At 37.8% G+C, this 21,711-nt stretch overlaps 1 protein-coding gene across 1 annotated transcript in view; it reads left to right on the top strand.

Moving 5' to 3' along the window:
• The window catches only part of slco5a1 (solute carrier organic anion transporter family member 5A1), a 55,928-nt gene extending 36,192 nt beyond the window's left edge, over positions 1 to 19,736 (top strand). Inside the window, exons 5-10 of the mRNA XM_067435598.1 lie at positions 1,506 to 1,670; positions 8,592 to 8,790; positions 12,160 to 12,319; positions 12,994 to 13,235; positions 15,369 to 15,433; positions 15,697 to 19,736. Of these exons, the coding sequence (XP_067291699.1) occupies positions 1,506 to 1,670; positions 8,592 to 8,790; positions 12,160 to 12,319; positions 12,994 to 13,235; positions 15,369 to 15,433; positions 15,697 to 16,142 (1,277 nt within the window). The 3' untranslated portion in view covers positions 16,143 to 19,736. The remainder of the gene's footprint in view (positions 1 to 1,505; positions 1,671 to 8,591; positions 8,791 to 12,159; positions 12,320 to 12,993; positions 13,236 to 15,368; positions 15,434 to 15,696) is intronic.
• The last annotated feature ends 1,975 nt before the right edge of the window (positions 19,737 to 21,711 follow it).

Here is a 21,711-nt window from a genome sequence, read left to right as displayed (position 1 = left end):
GCTTTTATACTTTCTATTCATCAAATAATTTTAATAAAAAGGTATCACAGTTTCCACAAAAATATGAACTGTTTTTAACAATAAGAAATGTTTCTTGAGCTCCCAATCAGTATATTACAATGATTTCTGAAGGATGTGACACTGAAGACTGGAGTAATGTTGCTGGAAATTCAACTTTGACCTCACAGGGGAAAAAATACATTTAAAAATGGATTCAAATAGCATTTTTAAATGGCACAATATTGTTTTTACTGTATTTGTATTAAGTAAATGTAGCCTCGGTGAACACAAGACTGACTGACCCCAAACTTTTGAACAGTAGTGTATAAGTGACATGTATCTCATTGCTGTTCTCGTCACACTGTGTCCAAATATTAACCAGATTAATGGCAATTATTATTTGCCCGCAGAGACTTTTGTCCTGCTTTTGACAAATTCAAACAAGTGTCTACAATCAGCTGAGTTCTACAAACCCACTGTAACCTACTTCCATTCCCTCCTGGCCTGAATGTGTTTGCATTAGTAGGCTTTTAACATAACTGTAATGTCTACAGTAGGGTAGAGTAGTTTCCGGTACTTTGTTTTAAAGGATTAGTTCACTTAAAATGAAAATTTCCTGATCATTTAATCACTCCCATCTCATCCAAGATGGCCATGTCTTTCTTCATTCAAAAAGAAATTACGTTTTTGAGGAAAACATTCCAGGATTTGTTGGTCTTCAATGGTCACCAAAATGTTGAAGGTCCAAATCAATGCAGTTTCAAAGGGCTTCAGTGGTGTGTCACTGAAGAATTATCTGGAAATTTTCATTTTAAAGTGAACTACTCCTTTTAATTTTAAAGTATTTAATACAGTTGCTTTGTACCAACTCCTGTGTCTCTCCAGTCAGTCCCATAGTAGATGCTCTGAGAGGTGAGAGTTCAACATTCAGAAGCAAATTAAAGTTTGATTTATAGTCGGTTACTATGGAAACAATGCTACAGCGATAAATCACTAATTAAAAGAATCTGCTTCATTGGCCATGATGAAGCATTCGCTAAAACCTGTGGGATTTAAAAAGATTAGCAAATAAATCCAGAAGAGTTGTGGAGACACCGTGTTTAAGTTAAGCTGTCTTTACCCTGTTAGGACAGCAAACATCTGTTATTATGGATTATGAATGCTTTGAGAGCTGACTGGTAGAAGAAAGCACGTTGCGTCTGTTCTATGGTCTCTTACTTAGATAAACCCTCAAAAACATCTTGCCCTTCTTTGTGACTACAAGCATTTATTTACTTTTCAAAGTGTCAAAGTGCTAGTTGGATAGATAGACAGAAATCTCTCAGGTTACATCAAAATATATTCATTTGTGTTTTGAAAATCATAAATGGGGGGGAGCAATTGATGACAGAGTTTTCATTTGTGTGAACTAACTTTTTAATGTTATCTATGTCCAGGGTATGTGAGCCAGCCTATCAATAGTTGCTGATGCTGTTTTTTGTTGTTGTTGTTATTTCATTGGACAGACCTCCCCAAGGCTGCCATAAGGATCCTCAGCAACATGACATTTCTGTTTGTGAGTCTGTCCTACACTGCCGAGAGCGCCATTGTCACTGCCTTCATCACCTTCATCCCCAAGTTCATCGAGTCGCAGTTTGGAATCCCTGCCTCCAACGCCAGCATATACACAGGTACCTCATTATCACGTTTTCAGCATAACAATAATTCAATCTCATTCTATAATCCTTTTTTATCCCTAACACTTTTACGTATGGTTTCCTTTCTTGTCATATCACACATTTCACATGATTCACACTCTGTTCATCACATTTAAGTACATGTGTTAAAAATGACATGTGAAGACGTGTGATATTTCTTTTTCACGAGTGTTCCCACTTATTTTGTACAGGCATATTTGCTACTATATAAAGCTGTACAACCAAATATGCTTCTTTGAGTGTTTATCACTGGGTTTCAAGAGACGTACAGTCTCTTTCTCGCTATTTTATGTTCTTGCTCATCTAAATAAACCCTCAAAAACATCTTGCCCTCCATCTCAGACTCAAGATCATTATTAAACCATGCATATGTTCAAATATTTCAGCACAGATGCTCTCTCATAAGGTAACGGGAGACTGGCCAGAATCCTTGATCCACTTCTGTCAGCACCGGTCACTGCTACTTTGATCCAGTTTGTTTACTATATAAATACTATATTATGTATCAAAGTATTAAAATACAAAAACTGACATTTTAAACTTAAAAATAATCTTGGGATTGGTATGGGATAACTTTTTAATGACCTTAAAGTTTGATTAAACCATTAAAATATGAGGAAAATATTCTGCATAATTATATATGAGGGAAGAACAAAACACGGTGACAACCGTGATGAAACATGGCAAAAAGGCATGCGTTGAAAAACAAAGAGCTCACAGAGACAACTCTACAACATAATCATTATTAATATTTTGTTGGTTGTCTTCTGTTTTTGCATGTGTTCCTCATAATATCTTTGTATGACAGCCTTGCCAAAAATTACATCTGCACAAATTGGCAGGTTTTATTGTGTTATCATCACAAATAAAACAACTCACTCCAAGCACAACTATGCAATATGCTTTCAAATTCTTCTGTCTTTACAAACAATTTTTAATAATTTTAATAAAGGTTGAAGATGTCAATTTTCTTAAGCTGGACATCACTTTTTGGTCACTTCTGTAAGTGTAAATTTAGGCCTTTGTATAGTAGAATTACTACACCACAATTCTAGATGTTCTTGTAGTGTTTTTAGTGAATAATTTTCATTATTAGTTAAGATTTTGTCAAATATGAGCAATAATGACAATGATTCTTGTCTTGGGAAGTACCCTATTCATATCTCTGTATATAAACTATCAGGGTTCTGATTTAAAGTCATTATTATGGCCTGTAAGCTTGTTGCCAGGATACAGGGAGAGAAACGAATTAATGGTATGCTTGCTATGTTGACTCCTAACTATGCTTGCGTGTTCTTAGATTATAACAGGAAAACAATGTGTTGGCTTGAGCTGTCAGGACGTAACCTCTGCTAGACTGGGTAGAAACGTATGACATCCCAACAATCCCTCATGGACAAGGTCTCTCCTTCAAACAGAAGCGAGTGATTTAAACCTGGGCCGTAGTAACAGCTGATTGATATGCCTGCTGAAGTCAGAGCTTTCACAAAGGCCTGGATGTTGTACACATCAGTAGATGCAAGCAGTTTGTCGTTTTTGTGCTGTTTCCTCAGTTATGGTTGCCAAGATTCCCTTCAGCCTATAAGACTGCAGCCACAGTAAACTACAGATGGACAGAAGACAGATGGTGCACTATAAAACCGAAAACTGAGGCCAGGGAGCATCCCATCTACATTTACACTCCAGCTTTCTTACAAATTAATTACAGGAATTTAAGGTGTTATAAATCAAAGAACGATCCAACCGTTCCTAGATCTCCTATACGAATCATTCCTATAGAGACATCAAAACTGTATGACACGTTATGATTAACATTTATTTAATTAGCCATAAAGGTGCAAACACTTTAGCGGAATTGCAGTGATATTTCACAAGCAAAATAAGGGTATATTGGCAATAGCATAGAGATGTGTAAAGCTCTAAATTGCTCGCACAGTATTCACTTTCAAATCAAGCAGCTTTCTGTTAGTTAATGCTGCAAATTTACACGACCAACTCGAAGGTAATCTAGTCTTATTCATAGTTAGTCAACCCTCTCCTGGTTGTGTTTAGTCAAGTATTAGTCAATCCCCTGGTTTCACAGACAAGGTTTAAGCTAGTCCCAGACTTAAAATGCATGTTTGAGCTGTTTTAACTGAAAGCAACTTCACTACATATCCTAAAACAAGTCACTGTCATTGTTTTGTCTTAAGTTGGACACCAGTAATATTTTTTTCTAAGGTACATTTATAAAAGCTACTGTCCTAATTGAACTAATCCTGGCTTAACATAAGCCCTGACTATGAAACCAGGCCTAAATGTTTTGGCAGTTTAGTCTAGTTTTCGGGGCTTTTTACAAAACACCCTTTTCAACTAAACATGTAAAAATGTAAGCAGAATGGCGTTTTGGGGGGGCCTAAAAATGCAAACATCTGAAAACTGGTTTCAAAGTGTTTCATTGACAACTACTGGCCTGGCAGCATAAACCAGTATTTTATCATTTTTTTGTGGATCTGTGTGAACTGGGATTGTTTTGAAAATGTTGTTGCCTGTATGCAAAAAACAACGTTTCCGTTTTTAGTAGATTGTTGTCGTGTAAACTTACCCTATCCCGAGTTTACACTGCACAATTTTAGTCCCAATTTTCACTTGCCGACAAATGCCCGAAATCTGAGACAAATCGGTGCTCATTCACTCGAGTGACAATCACGCAGTGTGCATTATCATAGACGCAGTCAGAGACTATCGACGTTGCGCCGCAGACCCCTTGAGATATTGTCCATGCTAAATATCTGGAACTGTCTGCGATTCAAAATCCTGCTGTGTGAAATGTGTTCTGAAAAATACATCGGCACTGACCTACAGCCAATGAGAGAGCAAGAGACAAGGCAGATACATTAGCTTGACTAGATGCAACACATTGCAAAAAATTATTTATTTACCTCCAGCTCTCTTTGCAGAACACACAGTCCTTGCTCCCTGTGTCTCCCCAACCATAATCTTTTTTTCTTTTTCTCCTTTTTGCTGCAAATCAGGGCACAGACTATTTGGATCACAAGCTTCTTGCAGGCTATCATTTATAATAACAATTCCAGTCTCCAGTCTAATGATCTTGCATTATTTCCTTATCACTTCTCACGTGTTTGGTTGAAAAACGTAGTTTGCAGAACAGACAGAGTTGTTGCCGATTCTTCCCGTTCATGTGTGCCCACAGCAGTGGCTGAATGATACCTCAGATAGTCATGTAATGTGAAAAGAACAGTGAGCCGGCATTAATCAAAAAAAACTTCACTTTATCGTCATGCATAGCTGTTAAACTGAATGTGTTTTTTTTTCTTCAACAATGTTTTTATTTAATGGCATTGGTGTCACCTTACCATCATTTTGTCTTTACCATGGAAAAAACATTTTGTTAAAGTTTTCGTTATTAAAGGGATAGTTCACTTTAAAATGAAAATTCTGTCATCCTTTACTCACCCTCAAGTTGTTTCAAACCTGTATGAATTTCTTTCTTCTGCTGAACACAAGGGAAGATATTTTGAAGAATGTCAGTAACCAAACAATTAACTGGAGCCATTGACTTCCATAGTATTTTTTTTTTCCTACTATGGAAGTCAATGGCTCCAGTTACCTGTTTGGTTACTGACATTCTTCAAAATATCTTCCCTTGTTTTCAGCAGAAGAAAGAAATTCATACAGTTTTGAAACAACTTGAGGGTGATTAAAGGATGACAGAATTTTAATTTTAAAGTAAACTATCCCTTTAAAAAAACCATGGCTTGATAAAGTATTTTGTCCTGATTCCATGGCTTTCTCATTCTCTTGCATCTCACTGTGTCTTCAAGTCCACATGACATCAGACAGCACTAATGACAGCGATGTGAGACAGGGTGTGTATGTGTGTGCAAGAGAGATCTGTCAGTGGACTGTGGTCATTAACACCCCGCTTTGCTCCAGCCTTGTGGCCTACAGGGATTGTTGTACTTTGCTTCTGCATGTCCCACACTGCCCTCATCCTCCTCCTCAACATACACACACAGCTCTATGCCAGCTGTGCACGCAGCCAGGGTCGAGTCTCCCAGGACAGCCTCTCGAGGAGACTTCCCCCCGCTCTCCTTCTAGATTCACTGAGGAATTGAGTGAATAGTGCCCGTTTCTTTTTCTCCTCTCATATAGGGAGGTGTTCTTGACGCACTACTGGCTAAATATAGCCCAGAGGAACACTGTATTGGCTTCACACAGCCGTGGTTGTCTCATGAATGGGCGTTTTTACCAACTTGTCAGGTTGGAAGGGTATGTGTGTTTTTCCATGTGTGGGTGCATGAACATTTGTTGGAGTGCAGTTAGGTCTAATCAGCTTGAAGCTGAGTTGCGTGGATTTGCATGTTAGTTTATGCCGGGTAGCCGGTGAGCTTACTGATGATGTTGGCTGACAAAGTAAGCCTTTCTGGTTTTAGCTTTGGGGTCAAAGTTTATCGGGTTAGCACGATCCAGTTAGCCGCTGCTAGTAGATCCACCTACCAGCAAGTAATACGTAAATAGTTAATTTTACTCCATTTTTACCAGTGAAATGTTTTGTCTTTTATCACAGATAGTAGGTTATCATCCTTCCCTTCAGATTTCCCTTCAGAAAATTCAGATTTCAACTGAGTGGTCCAAGACCCTACACTGTAAAAAAAATAAGTAACCTGGTTGCCTTAATTTTGAGTTTATTGAAATTAAAAATTTGAGTTGATACAATGCAGGAAATAAATATTTACAATGCAGGAAATAAAAATTTAATAAATATAAACTCAAAATATTATTGTATCTGAACCACATAAAAATTTGATAAATCATGAAAATAGCACAATTGTGAGTCTTCACAAATAAAACACAATTTGCTTACAAAATCTTTTAATAATATTTGAATAAAAGTTGTCGATTCTCAAAAATGTTTATTGTAATAACAAGAAAAAAAACTTTTTTCAATGAACTAAAAATGTTAAGGCAACCAGGTAACTTTTTTTTAAATATTTTTTTCCAGTGTAGGACTTTCGCTGCACTTAAACCACAAATGTACACACAAAAATTACTGGACTGTTTTGTGATTGAAGTTAAAAAAGGAACACATCCTTCCCTCACGGGTCATTTTGACTCCCATAAGAATTAATGGAATGCAGAATGTTCAGTACAGATAATTTCTAAAAATGCTCAAACCTCAAATGCTAAAACTACCAAAAAAGTATTTTATAATGTCTACATGTGTATCTGAAATGCGTACTGAAGAGAAACTGGCTTTAGGACCCCCTCCCCCCTCTGGTGTTATATATTTGCTTTTATGAGGCGTTGAAAGCAGGCATGTGCTTGCCTTGCCCACTCAATGGATTTACGCAGTGACCTCAGACTGCCAGCAGTCAGCTTTGACTTTCAAATCCCAAGCTGTGATGCCAGCACGTGTGCCACGCTGATGGAAGCTGCTCTGCCTCACGCACTGTGCCACACATTTCCCCTCACTGTTATTCTGCCAGCCTGTGATGTCGATCTTTGGTTCTTAGTCACTCAATCTTTTTTTTTTTCCTGCTTCAGTCTAAAATATACAGCCACATGGTAATAGTATAGTAAGCAGTTTTGTTCTTTTTCATAATGGTCCTGTGAACCCTGTTCAGGATGTTTACATTCCTTCAGGTCTTTGTGTCAACTTCCACCAATAGAAATGTGTTCACATTCCTTTGTCGAGTTGCACTGTCACATTTTGCGTGTATACTTATGAAGAATCGTATCTGTTTCTCCATTTATAATAATAGATGATGTTTATTCCACCCAAAATATTATATATACACACAGTGCCATTCAAAAGTTTGGGGACAAAAGTGACTGTAAAGACAATCACAATGTTAAAAAAAATCTATTAAAAAAATGTGTTGTTCCTTTTGAACATTCTATTCATCAAAGAATCCTATAAAAGAAAAGAAAAGGAAAATGCCATTGTTTCCGCCAAAATAAGCAGCAGCACTGTTTTTAATAATGATAAGAAATAATAATAAATGTTTCTTGAGCAGAAATCACATTACAAAGATTTCGGAAGCATTAGTTAACTATTTTAGCTAACATAAAGATTGTTCAACAACATTGATCTCAGTTTTCAACAATTTTTGTAACAAATATTCAGTGTTGGGTGTAACTAGTTACTAAGTAATTAATTATTGTAATTTAATTACTTTTGTCTTGAAAACGTAAAGTAAGGGATTACTCTTTTTTTTAAAGTAATTTAATTAGTTACTTTACATGTAATTGGACTAAATACTGTGTGTAGACTGAAGAACAATTATATACTATAATACAATAGTGGACTTAACATCAAAATGTAAAGTCTAACTTTAAAATACATGTTTTTTTTTATCTATCCTCACATTTTTCTAAATACTAATACTTTGGTCAAGAATAATTGATGTAGTTTTATATAATGTATTTGAATAAATTAAAATAACCGTTTCATATCTATCCTTGAAGAGGTTGATATAGGATTTGGAAAGTAATTCGTAATAAGCAATTAAATACTTCTTGGAGAGAGTAAGTTGAACAGTAATATAACTACACTATTAAAGATGTAATTAGTAACTAGTAATTTATTACTTTTTAGAATAACTTACCCAACACGGTAAATGTTGTATTTGTTAACATAAGTTACTGCACTGAACAAACATAAACAAACAATGAGAAATTGAATTTATATTAACTAACATTAACAAAGATTAATTAATACTGCCCATTTTCTCTGATCTTCACTACTGTGTGTGTATTTAAGACTTATTTTCTGATGTTCATGGTTGTGACATTCACGTCCACATATTTTTTTATTCAAGTCTGATGTTTGTTTTGCTATGTGGCTTTCTGGACAAGCATTATTACTGATCCCTTTTCTTTTTCTTTAAGGGGTCATTATTGTGCCCAGTGCAGGCGTGGGCATTGTTTTGGGTGGCTACATCATAAAGAAACTAAAGCTTGGAGCTCGCGAGTCCGCCAAGCTGGCCATGATCTGCAGCGGGGTGTCTCTTCTGTGCTTCTCCACCCTCTTCATCGTGGGCTGTGAGAGCATTAACCTGGGTGGCATCAATATCCCTTATACCACAGGGTAAGTGAACTGCACAGGCATTAAAGGCTTTCAGTGTGAGATATGAGGTATACTGCATGGATATGGGAGTCCCATTTATGTTTTGTGGTTTCAATTATAGTGGGGTATTACAAACTATGCAAGAAGCATATGCTGAACAGCAGGTGTAAGGACTGGTTTTGGATCATGGCACATTTCAATGCCCTTACTTACATATGTCTACACATATGGTCTGAAAAGGCTTTTTTTCATTAGTCAGTATGCGATCAGTTAAGTGGTTGTTTATATTGCTCATTTTATTAACTACTCTTTAGACAAACTCCATCTGAAAATTAAAAAGTAAATACAAACTGTATTCTGCCCATAATCCATGTGTTTGACATTCCTGCTTTGTGAGGTCCATTGTCTATTTCCTTTCGCCCACCGTACAAGGCTCTATCGATTGGCATGAGTTGATTTCTAGGGCTGAAGTCCGCAGTAGGGCAGTTTTCACGGCCCTGACTAGCGAGACAGCATGTTTGAGGAAGACATGGCACAAGAGTGTGAGGCTCTTTCAACAGTTCGTGTTGCCCTGTGAGACTCGCATGTAGAAATACAAAGCGTTTGTGCTCAGTCAACCTCACATTCCACATCCGTCCAAACAGTTTGTGTATCTTTCCGCTACATTTCCTCAAGGTTAGACTTTCTCAGCATCACAGTATTCCTATGGTCAAAGGAGACGCACATGCACATTCAGATACGCTTATTTATTATTTATTCATTTATTAACCACAGCTACTTCAGCTCGGGTGACCTTGATGAGAGAGACTGCTTCCGTTAACTTTAGCTTAAAGGAATCATTTTCCCCACATATTTAATTCACTCGTGTCCATGCTGTTTTAAACCCATATGACTTTCTTCTATGGAGCACAAAATGAGAAATGTTGAAGAACTGGCCATACTTATCCATTTAATATAAAGGGAAAGAGGATCTGAGCTTCAAAATGACATACAAAAGCACCATGTTATCCCTTTAAATCCTGCATGGATGAGAGCTGACTATTATGGTGTCTAGTTTTGTAGCTGTCTCATTTAGTGTTTAAAGACTGGATTCCATTCTGTCCATCCTGCTGGCCATGATTCATCCCCTCATTCTGCTGTAGATCTGTGAGGATAATGTAAAGTCAACCGGAGCTGTTGCTGATTGCTCTGTGTTTAATGTGGGAAAGAGCTCTGTTTGAATTTGCCTGCCGTTCCCACAGCATTAAAATAACTGTTTATACAGTATCTCTATGACTGTCTGTCTATTTCCCTCTAACTCTCTTATCCACTGAGGGAGACCGTTAAAACTATACACAGAGCAGCCATAACATTATGACCACCTTCCTAATATTGTGTTGGTCCCCCTTTTGCTGCCAAACCAGCCCTGACCCATCAAGGCATGGACTCCACTAGACCCCTGAAAGTGTGCTGTGGTATCTGGCACCAAGACATTAGCAGCATGTCCTGTAAGTTGCGAGGTGGGGCCTTCTTGGATCATACATGTTTTTAACACATCCCACAGATGCTCGATTGGATTGAGATCTGGGGAATTTGGAGGCTAATTCAACACCTCAAACTCGTTGTTGTGTTCCTCAAACCATTCCTGAGCCATATTTGCTTTGTGGCAGGGTGCATGATACAGCTGAAAGAGGGCACAGCCACCAGGGAATACCGTTTCCATGAAAGGGTGTACATGTTTTGCAACAATGCTTGGGTAGGTGGTATGTGTCAAATAACATCCACATGGATGGCAGGACTCAAGATTTCTCAGCAGAACATTGCCCAATGCATCAGCCTCCGTCAGCTTGCCTTCATCCCATAATGCATCCTGGTGCCATGTGTTCCCCACGCAAGAAACGCGCACACATTCGGCCATCCACGTGATGTAAAAGAAAACCTGATTCATCAGACCACGTCATCTTCCATTGCTTTGTGGTCCAGTTCTTTTCCAGCTCATGTGCCCACTGTTGACGCTTTTGGCGGTGGACAGGGGTCACCATGGACACCCTGACTGGTCTGCGGCTATGGTGTGTTATACGCAACAAATTGTGAAGCACTATGTATTGACACCTTTCTATCAGAACCAACAGTATTAACTTCTTGAGCAATTTGATCTACAGTAGCTCGTCGGTTTGATCGCACCACATGGGCCAGCCTTCACTCCCCACGTGCATCAATGAGCCTTGATCACCCATGACCCTGTCACACGTTCACCACTGTTCCTTCCTTGGACCACTTTTAATAGATACTGACCACTGCATACTGGGAACACCCCACAAGAGTTGCAGTTTTGGAGATGTTCTGACCCAGTCGTCTAGCCATCACAATTTGGCCCTTGTTAAACTCCCTCAAATCCTTACGCTTGCCCATTTTTCCTGCTTCTAACACATCAACTTTGAGGACAAAATGTTTAACTTGCTGCCCAATATATGCCACCCACTAACAGGTACAGTGTTATTCATGTCACCTGTGTGTGTGTGTGTGTGTGTGTGTGTGTGTGTGTGTGTGTGTGTGTGTGTGTATATATATATTAGGGCCGGGACTCGATTAAGAAAATTTATCTAATTAATTAGAGGCTTTGTAATTAAATAATCGAAATTAATCGCATTTTAATTGCATATAAAAATTTGGCCTGGGACCAAAATTATTAGGGCCGGGACTCGATTAAGAAAATTTATCTAATTAATTAGAGGCTTTGTAATTAAATAATCGAAATTAATCGCATTTTAATTGCATATAAATATTTGGCCTGAGAACAATGAGAAGTAATTTTTCACATGGATTTTTAGTATACCATTGAATAATGACTGAATACATAAGCTTAATCAACAAAATATATTTTATTTATTTCAGTCCAGCAGACCAGTGTAATGTTTGCCATTAAGTTTAGCAAAAGCATATTTGTGATATTTGAGGCGCGATGTGCTGCGGTGATGCGCAATTCCTTGTTATAGCTTCCACACAACCATGCTCTTGACGACGCTTCCATTCTTTCGTTTTTTTACAACAATATTTCCCATCCACGGGGCCAAGCAAAGCGGTCTCATCAGCTTCTTCGTAAATGTTCACTATGGTTTGTTGCTGTCGTGACTCGTGAACGCTAGTTGGTGTTCCAGTATATAATCGGTCCGTCGAAACTCATTCATTGAAAAACGTTCCGCGGTGCAAAAATAAGTGCGGTTAAAATTATTATTTTTTTTGCGCAATTAATCTTAATTAACACATTAAAGTCCCGTAATTAATTAATCTTAATTAACGCGTTAAAGTCCAGTCCAAGGTATTTTAGAGTTATTCTCAATATTGCCTACAGTAGCTAAAATACAGCATTTTTTTCACAAACTAACAACTGTGTTCGCTCTTTTTCTTCAGGCCGACACTCACTTTAACCCACAGAAACCTGACAGGAGGCTGTAATGTGAATTGTGGCTGTCGGATCAATGAGTATGCTCCTGTTTGTGGCTCAGATGGCATCACGTATTTCAACCCCTGCCTGGCGGGATGCAGCATGGTTGGCAATGACAGCACTGGGGTGAGCCAGACTTCATGTCTTTCTGGAGATAGTCCATATTTTTTAGAACGTCCCAAATCATTTCAGGACGAGATGTAAACCCGCAAACACTGATAATAACTCTTAATCATCTAGTCCTGTTCTAGATGTTCCACAGTCTTTCATTCCACCTATTTCTATTTACATGTAAACATCTGATTATCCTCACCTCTTGATCTGGATCATTGATAGTGTCCTTTTTATTGCATTATATAAAAAATGGATTCAAAAGGCTAGTTGGTGTCAGCATGTTTTTTATGCATAGAAATGTTGGATCACTTATTCAAGGTTTAAGTTTTAAAAAATTAATGATAATACATTTTTAAGAGTGAAATAAAAGATGTTTAATTGAATATTAATGCTTTCCTGGCATAAAAATATATATATATATATATATATATCAGTGGTAATGTTGTGGTCAGTGATTTATGCCAAAGGAAGGCATGTTTGTGGATCAATCTTCCTTCCCTTAAACCTAACCATACCTATATGTCATCCCTAAGATCAGAAGGAAATGATAGGTGAATAACACTGATGTAGATGCCCCTCAAACCTGATTGGAATGTTGTTCCAGGATCAACAAATATTTTAATATATGAACATGTACTTTGGTGAACAAGATTTAACAGCGTTTTTGTATTTTTTTTTTTATGTAGATCAGAAACTACACAGACTGTGCATGCGTGCAGAGCAGACAGGTCATCACACCACCCACCAGCGGCCAAGGCAACCAGCTGCAGCTGGTCATAGTGAAGACCTACCTGAACGAGAACGGATTCGCTGTGTCAGGGAAGTGTGATCGCACCTGCAACACGCTCATCCCCTTCCTCATCTTCCTCTTCATTGTTACGCTGATCACAGCTTGTGCACAGCCCTCCGCCATTATCGTCACTCTCAGGTAAGAAACAGTAACTCATTTAAGAAACTTAAGAAATAGTAATCATTCAGGCACTTTTTAAATGTTTAAAATTGTATTACCTGGGATCAGTAAGATTTTGAAATATTACAATTTAAACTAATGATTTTCTATTTTAATACATTTTAAAATGTAATTTATTCTGGTGATGTCAAAGCTTTCAGCATCAGTACTCTTGTCTTCACTATCACATGGTCCTTCTGAAATCATTCTGATATTCTTATTTGCTGCTTAACAATACTTTATTATATTGAAAATGGTTGTCCTGCTTAATATTTTTATGGAGACTGATACATTTCGCACTTTATTTTAAAATAATATTAAAGGTGCACTATGTAGTATTTTTGCAGTAAAATATCCAAAAACCACTAGGCCAGTGTTATAAATGTTGTTCAGTTGAGTTCTTAAAATATCCCAAATCTTTCCAACTATTTGTAAATTGTGAGAAAATTTATATTTTAACCAAGGACCAGGACGTCTGAGGGAGTCGCCTGTCTAATGCGTCATATCTGTGTTACCCTCGGGTTCCGGTTTTATTTGGCAAAAGTGCTTTACTCTTAGCAGTGTGAACAAGTGTCACAGCAGCCGCTGAGTGAACGCACAGAGTAACGTCATAATCATCAACACACTGAAATGTATCTAAGATGATAAACAGAGCTGCATTACCTCACACTCAAAAGCGGAAATAGCACCTGCGACTATGTCCTGCCGTCATAAGAAAAGTCCCAATGCTCACGAGCCGTGTTGCTCAAACAATCACTCCAGCGGCCTTGCTCAGCTCCTCAACACTCGGTCCTGCTCTGCTTTATACTACAGTAATATAATAATCGCATCCACGAACTTGATTTCTACCCGAGTCCTTTATATCTTCCCGATTCTTTTCCATCGGTTGTGAGGTGAAGACCACGTCCCAAGATTTTGTGCTCAAACTTGGCATCATCAAATTATGCCTTAGTTTTGAATAGGCGTCCTCTAGCGAAAAATTATATAGTGCAGCTTTAACCACATGTATTTACTATAGGGTTATGAATAGAGTTTGGTTTAAGTATGCAATTATTCATAATTTATTGTTAAAGGAACACTTCACCATTTTTTGAAATAGGCTTATTCAACATGTTTACTACATTTAAATATGTGGGCAAATGCATTTGTTTTAGTTTGCCATGTCGCCGCTAGCTTAGTTTAGCATAATGAATAATGGAATCCTATGTTGCTACTTGCCAGCTTGGATGTCCCAAGTAAAAGTGATCCAAAAAAAAAAAAAAACCTTTTTGTGGCCTGCGTATTCACAATGAGTACAAATAGCGATGCAGATTAAGACTAGGCGATTTCCTAAGCAGATATTGACTTGGGACTATATTATGGGGAAGCACAGGAGACACTGCTACTAAAGCGCAGAGATATCACACAACACATTACGATCGCTCAACAGCCGGAGGACGTGGGGATGAGAGCATGTGCTATATCTGCGCCCAAGTTACAGTGTGTCTCCTGTGCTTCCCCATAATATAGTCTCTAGTCTTCTAAGTCAATATCTGCCTTGGAAATCGCCTATTCTTAATCTGCATTGCTATTTGTACTCGTTGTGAATACGCAGGCCACAAGATGTTTTTTTTTATTTTTTTTTACTCAGGACATGCTAGCTGGCAACATAGGATTCCATTCATTATGCTAAGCTTGCGGCGACCCTGGCAACTAAATGCATGCAATGAGACAAATGCATTTCCCCTTATACCTAAATGTAGGAAAGACATTGAATAAGCCCTGTCTCTAAAAACGGTGGAGTGTTCCTTTAATACTACATATATAAAGTCTTACCTTTTTCAGGATTCTTTGATGAATACATAGTCCAAAGGAACAGCATTTATTTGAAATAGAAATCCTTTATAACATTATAAAATCTTTACTGCCATTTTAGATTGATTTAATGCATCATTGCATGATAAAAATATTAATTTCTTTTTGTTACCTTACTAACCCCAAACGTTTCAATAGTATTCAATTGTTGAATAGTGCATATTATGTGTAGATAGATGATGAGGGATTTGAATAAAACTATGCAATTGGTAGTAGTAATGGTAGTAAATGATTAAATAATGTCATTTTCTTTTGCAGGTCAGTAGAAGAGCAAGAAAGACCGTTTGCTTTAGGAATGCAGTTTGTGCTGTTAAGAACTCTGGGTAAGTCAAAATGCTTTCTTTCAAGGAATGCAGATTTCAATATTAACTTTGTCACGAAAACCATCAGCCTTGTTTATCACTGCAGCAGAGCTGGTCATATAGCACCCCCTAGTGTAAACTTAAATTACCGCTCAGTACTAAGCATTATACATTTGATTTAAAGAATGTGTAGAAACCATAAAGTGAATTCACAAGGAAAAATCAATTGCAAGTTAATTCAAACTGCCCTTCACCATAATTGTCTGTTACTTCCATATCTGCAGCCTACATTCCCACGCCCATATACTTTGGGGCAGTGATTGACACCACCTGTATGCTGTGGCAGCAGGACTGCGGCGTTCACGGCTCTTGCTGGGAGTATGACGTCACTGCCTTCCGCTTCGTCTACTTTGGCCTGGCTGCCAGCCTCAAGTTTGTGGGCTTCGTGTTCATCTTCCTCACCTGGTACTCAATTAAATACAAAGAGGATCAGCTGAAGCGCTGGCAGCAGCATCTGCCTCCTCTGGGCACCGTCAGTGAGCTCATCTGTCATGTGGGAGGCCACAAGAGCCACGCTCGCACCCGCTCCTGCCCTGTTTTCACACCCCGTCCCGAGCCCCCCGAGCAGCCCGCTCTTAATCGCGGACACTGCAGCCAGAGCTGCCCCGGTAACGCCCTCAAAGCAATAACCCCAGCCACCCGCTCAATGCAGGAAATGAATCACATCTGAGGACGCGTGCCCCGACATCTGCCTCCATGTGCCTTCCTGTCAGATGTCCTCCTCCATGACAAGACAGGGCCAACGTACGCCTGTTTTTCCTCCCGCGCAGCTTTCAGGGGCTTGCTGCGCTCACCAATCTCAATGTCACCAGTACAATCTCGCAGCAAATACGCGTCACATTAAAATCATAGAGTATTTGCTGTAGAAGCGTATGGAAGACATCTCATGGTGCTAAATAGGGAAGAGGGAGGACATTTCTCTGTCTCTAATCTTGGATGATAAGATGATCAAAGATGTACCACAAGCACAAATAGAAATCAGTTCTATGCAACACCGTACTGCATTAAATCATCCAGGTAGTGTATTATCATCATTCACAACAGTATCCCCAACAGCAGAAAATCTCACATGGAACCAATTCAATTGACATTTCAATGGTGTTAATAACCCTTCTGGCCAGTTGGAGGGGTTGGTTAATCGTCAGTGTGATTTGGGTGGTATTCCGGCTGTACAGGAACATTCAGCCTCCTCCAGACAGATCACACAGTGATGTATACAAATTCAGTGCCTCAAACTGCGCTGTCAGCAGTGAGGTCTGCTTGCCAACAGACTGGGCACTGAGTGGACAGCTAAAATGCATTTGGAGAAAGACTTTGAAGCCTTGTCATCTCATTCTTCATCTAAATAATCATTCTGTCTGTTCAGTGATTGACTCTCAATGGCGATGTGTTTTGATGCATACTTTGGAATCAGATGTTAGCATGATTTAGCAGACATGTTCAGTGGTCCAATATCAGGTGTCGAAAAAGTCAGGCTTTGTTCAGACTCATTTGATGAATCAATTTTGTTTTTTGTAGTGTGAAGAGCAAAAAACACATGAAATCTTATGTTTACAAACCCAATCTAAACTGCATTCAAATCTACTTTGAAATCTGAATCCAAAACTAAATTATTTTTTTTCACACAGTCTGAACGGATAAATCAGACTTGGAATGACAAATCGAATGTTTGTTTTTGCTTTCTCTTCCCTTATATACACACTCCTAAAAATAAAGGGTCTTTATTGGCATCTATTGTTCCATTGAACAAAAGGTTTTTTTTTTTTGTTTTTTTTTTAAAGGAACACTTCACTGAAAGATTCTTTTGGGAAACCCAAAATTGTTCTGATATCGCTGGAAAAAAAACAACCTTTTGGAAACCTTTATTTTTAAGAGCATGTAGCAAACTATTTGGCATTCACAGTGAATTAGTGAAAAAGCCTGTGGTTTTCGACGGTGTGATTTTTCTAAAAACTCCAGCGTAAACAATTTTTTTCCGTTCTCTTTTCAATCTTAAGGCCTGTTCACATCAAGAACGATGGCTATCACGATAACTATTAGCATTTGCACTAACAGACTATACTATTTTTTTTTTCCTTAAGCGTGAGCTGCGGTTATGTATCTGCCGCTTTAAATACTCAAGCACATTAAAGTCAAGCGGATTCTAATTGGCTGCCAATATTTTTTATTGTTAATCAGCTAGGGGGTAAAGCATTTTGAATGTGATATGTTTCTCTGTGGCATTATCATTGTGGTCTGGAATTAGAATACCTATCAAAAATTTATAGTATAAAAGCTCTAATATAGTTATCGTTCCTGGTGTGAATGACCCTTTGCACGCAGTAGAAGAGATTCTTGGCATCGTGTTGACAACGTCATTACTATAGCAACCAATGTAGATAAACCAAACATTGACTACACATCAGTGTCATTCCTTAAGGTCGGATTTGAAAACCATATCGGATTTGTGTGCAGTGTGAACAACGATAGTCGAACTCGAGTGCTCATGCCGCTGCAGCGTCCAAGTACCTAAGCATGTCTGAGCAGTTATAGCGATAGCATTCATAAAGCCATAACAGAATCAGACTGGATTCTCTGCTTTGGTTTGGGAACTGCTGACTTCTATGAGCATGTGCTCCAGCTAAAGCGTGATCCTCAAGCACTGGCTCTATTCTTATGCACCAACTATATATATATAATTCAACTTCTGCCTAATAATATACAAACCTCAGATTTTCAGTACTGATGGGTTTATAATGCCAGTTTGGCAGCTCATTAGTAATATAGTAGATCAATACACAGTACAGAAGTCATGAATTATTTAGCCATGTGCAGTAATTTACATAGGTATAATTTGGTTCAGTTATGATTTATGTGGGACTAACATAGTAGTTAGATACTTAATGCTTAGCATGCCAACAACAATAACCCAGCTTTTAAGCCAGGTTCGCACTGTACGATTCTGGACAAGATTTGTGAATGTTAAGAGTCATCTGATCCTAGGCCAAGTTCTGAAGTCTTTGATTGCTAGTTTGACATGTTCATGACAGCCGATTAATGACCATCACGAGCAAATTTCAGCATAGTTGAAATTCTGTCAGTGTCGGAAGTTGACACACAGTCCTGTAGTGTGGCTTCTCTTACGACAACTGTCAAATCAAAAACTAATAGGAGCGCTGAACCTGATGACACACTTAGTGAGACAACGAGCCTCCACTCGCTCCACACACACACGTCTTTGTTCCAGTTTTCTTTAAGAAAATCCATTATTAAAATGAATGCTAGCTAAATTAACGATCATGTAAATGCAGCTCAGAGTTTTAAACAAGTGTCTAAGGACAAGTGTTGTGGGCGTCCATTTTTAACACGTCTTGAATGCTGTACAATCTGATAATAATGACAACTGAGATCATGTTTGTGTAGTCTGACAAGCAACAGTCATTAATTACTATTGTAAATCGTACAGTGTGAACTCAGCTTTTAACGATGAAAAAACAGACGATGCTGTATTAATTCCATCCTTTTACATATCTCCAATTTATAAAGATCTTGTAAGCTGTACTGTATTAAGATCAATCTCAGAACCATATTACAAGTACATACTTTTTCCAGGCTTCTAGAATTTGTTTATCGTCAGTGTTTTTCATAAAAGATTGTATGGAAGTAGTATTTCAGATGCTGACTTCAGTATTAGAATGTAACATTTAAAACTAAGATGGTTAAATCAAGCTCTACTATTGTTTGAATTTGAAATGGCTTTCTTTTCTGTGTTTGTGAAATAGAAGGTGTACAGTGGTTAAAGTTTGTGAGCTCTTTAAGATAATCAGAAGCTCCCCAATTGTGCTCAAAATCAATAAACATGAAATAAATAAACTGACTGCAACTTGTGGTAATGTGTTAGTAGGTCATGTGGACTACAAGTCTAAATGTCTTTATTGAGATCAAGTAGACTTGCAAAAAGTTTGTACTACATTGCAGGACTCAATAAAAGGTAAAGCAAACAAAATGTTGGTTTCACTCCCTGAGAATCCTGTTATGTTTTTCTGCTGTGTAATCAAAAAAAAAAAAACTAATTGAAAGTGTTGGTGTGTCTGCAGGGCTGATTTCAGATCAGTCTAAAGGCCAGCTGTGTTTTCTCTATTTTCACTCATGGACTTCAGTCCTGAACTCCCACATGTGAACACTTTATCTAGACATTAACTTCAAATCTGTCTGTCTTCAATATTTTGACATGTATTTATTGAAATAAAAGAAGTGGCAATGGAGAAATCAAGTTCAACATCTATATGTCTGTCTGTCTGTCTGTTTTTGAGAAATTAGGCCTAGTCTTTCAGTAGAGAGTGGCGCCACCTACAGTACAGTTTGCCCTATGACCACAGACGCAACACTCCTTTTTAATGGTGTGAAATATCAGCAGAAAAGCTAAGAAAATATCTTTAAGTGCATCAATAGCTACAATACCCTGCATGTATTGCCTTTTTTCCCATTTTAACTACATTTAAAGGATACATTGTAAACTGTTAAGTTATTAAGCACATTATCTACTCTGAACAGTGGGTTTGCACTGGTGCAAGCTGTTAGTCAGTCTGGCCTTATGTATTTATGATGTATATGGACAGTCCCATCTACTGACCAGAACAGAAAACATGGGCTAAATCAAGGAATGCGTTTGTGCTTTCGTTTATAAATTTGAACTTGAAAGAGTGCAGCGTTTAAATCAAAACGCTGTTTTTCATCACTTCTAGCCTAGGACGAAGAATTTATATTATATACAAGAATTTATATTAAAATCTATATTATTTGACGTTTATAATGCAAATGAATCTTTACAAATATCAGGGAAATTTGACGATAATCAGCTTAAAGCACCAAACTAGCTAGCTACTAGTAGTGGGAAGTTCGGATCATTTTACTGACTCAGATCTTTACATTTCGTTTTCCAAAAATCTTTTTCCAAGTCATTTCGTTCATTTAAGCAGAATCTAATTAAAATGTTACATGTTAATTTTTCAACACATGTAGTAGTTTTGGAATAAAATTTAAAAAAATAAACTATAAGCTAATGCAGTCATGGCCAAACTTTGAGAAAGAAAATTGCTTTTAGGTCTACGATATTGAAGAAAAATGCACTATGCGATATCTTGTTAAATAATGCGATATTCGATGTGTGATACAATATTGCAATTAGAACTTACACACTATTTCAATTATATGAAAAAAAATATTTAAAAACTGAGAATGAAACCATTTGTGTTTCATATTCTTTCTGGGAAAAGCAACAACTTCTGAAAGTGACCAGCAGTGTTTTAGCAAACATTTATGTCACAAATTGTTCACGTTTCGGTGTGTGTGTGTGTCAAACAGCACAAGACTGCAAATTATTGCTTTGCGCAAATTATTTAGTTTTAATAACTCTTTTTAACGTCAAACAAGTCACTTAAGTAACAGTTGTGTGCCCAGTCTATTCTCTGCCCAATGTGTGACCTTAAACTTACACTTTTCACAATGTTGAAGTAGCCTATTAAAATCATTCAGATATTGCGAGCCATTGCGATATGCATATTGCGATATGTACATTTGCGATATTCCGATAATTTGGATATATTGCACAGCCCTAATTGCTTAGCTCTCCTCTCCTCCCAATCCAAATTGTGCTTTCTTTAGTCACTTCACATTTAATCACGTCTGTTCCCTAGAAATATTAGTACACTCGTGACTTCTGGTTCGAACCGTTAGTTACGTCATCATGTCTGATCTTGCCGTGACAGCCTCATATGTAATACACAAAAAGAATATGTTCATAAAGGAGATTATGTAATGCATCATATAATATGTAATACATGTGTCCGGAAAAACAAAAGATTAGTTAATCTTTCGAGTCTTCAAGGTGTCCGGAAAAACAAAAGATTAGTTAATCTTTCGAGTCTTCGAGTCATTCATTCATCAAGTCCCAGCCCCCATAGGCAAGGCTATGCAGTCGCCGGAAACAGAAATGATTACTTCATCTCTGCAGTCTTCTCGTTCGTTCGGGTCTGAGTCTCATTCTTTTGTCACATGAGTCGTGACCACTTCCCGATATACAACATTACATTACAGTCAACAACCTTACATATTGACTACATGTAATATATTTATTACTATAAAACCATCTGAAGATATGGGCAATAAACTTTTATTATGCCTATCCATTCTGACCAACCCAATGTGTCCAGGTCCAGGATTCATAGGAAAATCAATTATAATACCAGCAACAACAACAA

This window comes from Pseudorasbora parva, chromosome 24 (assembly GCF_024679245.1).
Source record: "Pseudorasbora parva isolate DD20220531a chromosome 24, ASM2467924v1, whole genome shotgun sequence".
In the NCBI taxonomy this organism is placed as follows: Eukaryota; Metazoa; Chordata; class Actinopteri; order Cypriniformes; family Gobionidae; genus Pseudorasbora; species Pseudorasbora parva.
The sequence above is the reverse complement of the archived record's forward strand: the minus strand, read 5'-3'. Positions and strand labels throughout refer to the sequence as shown.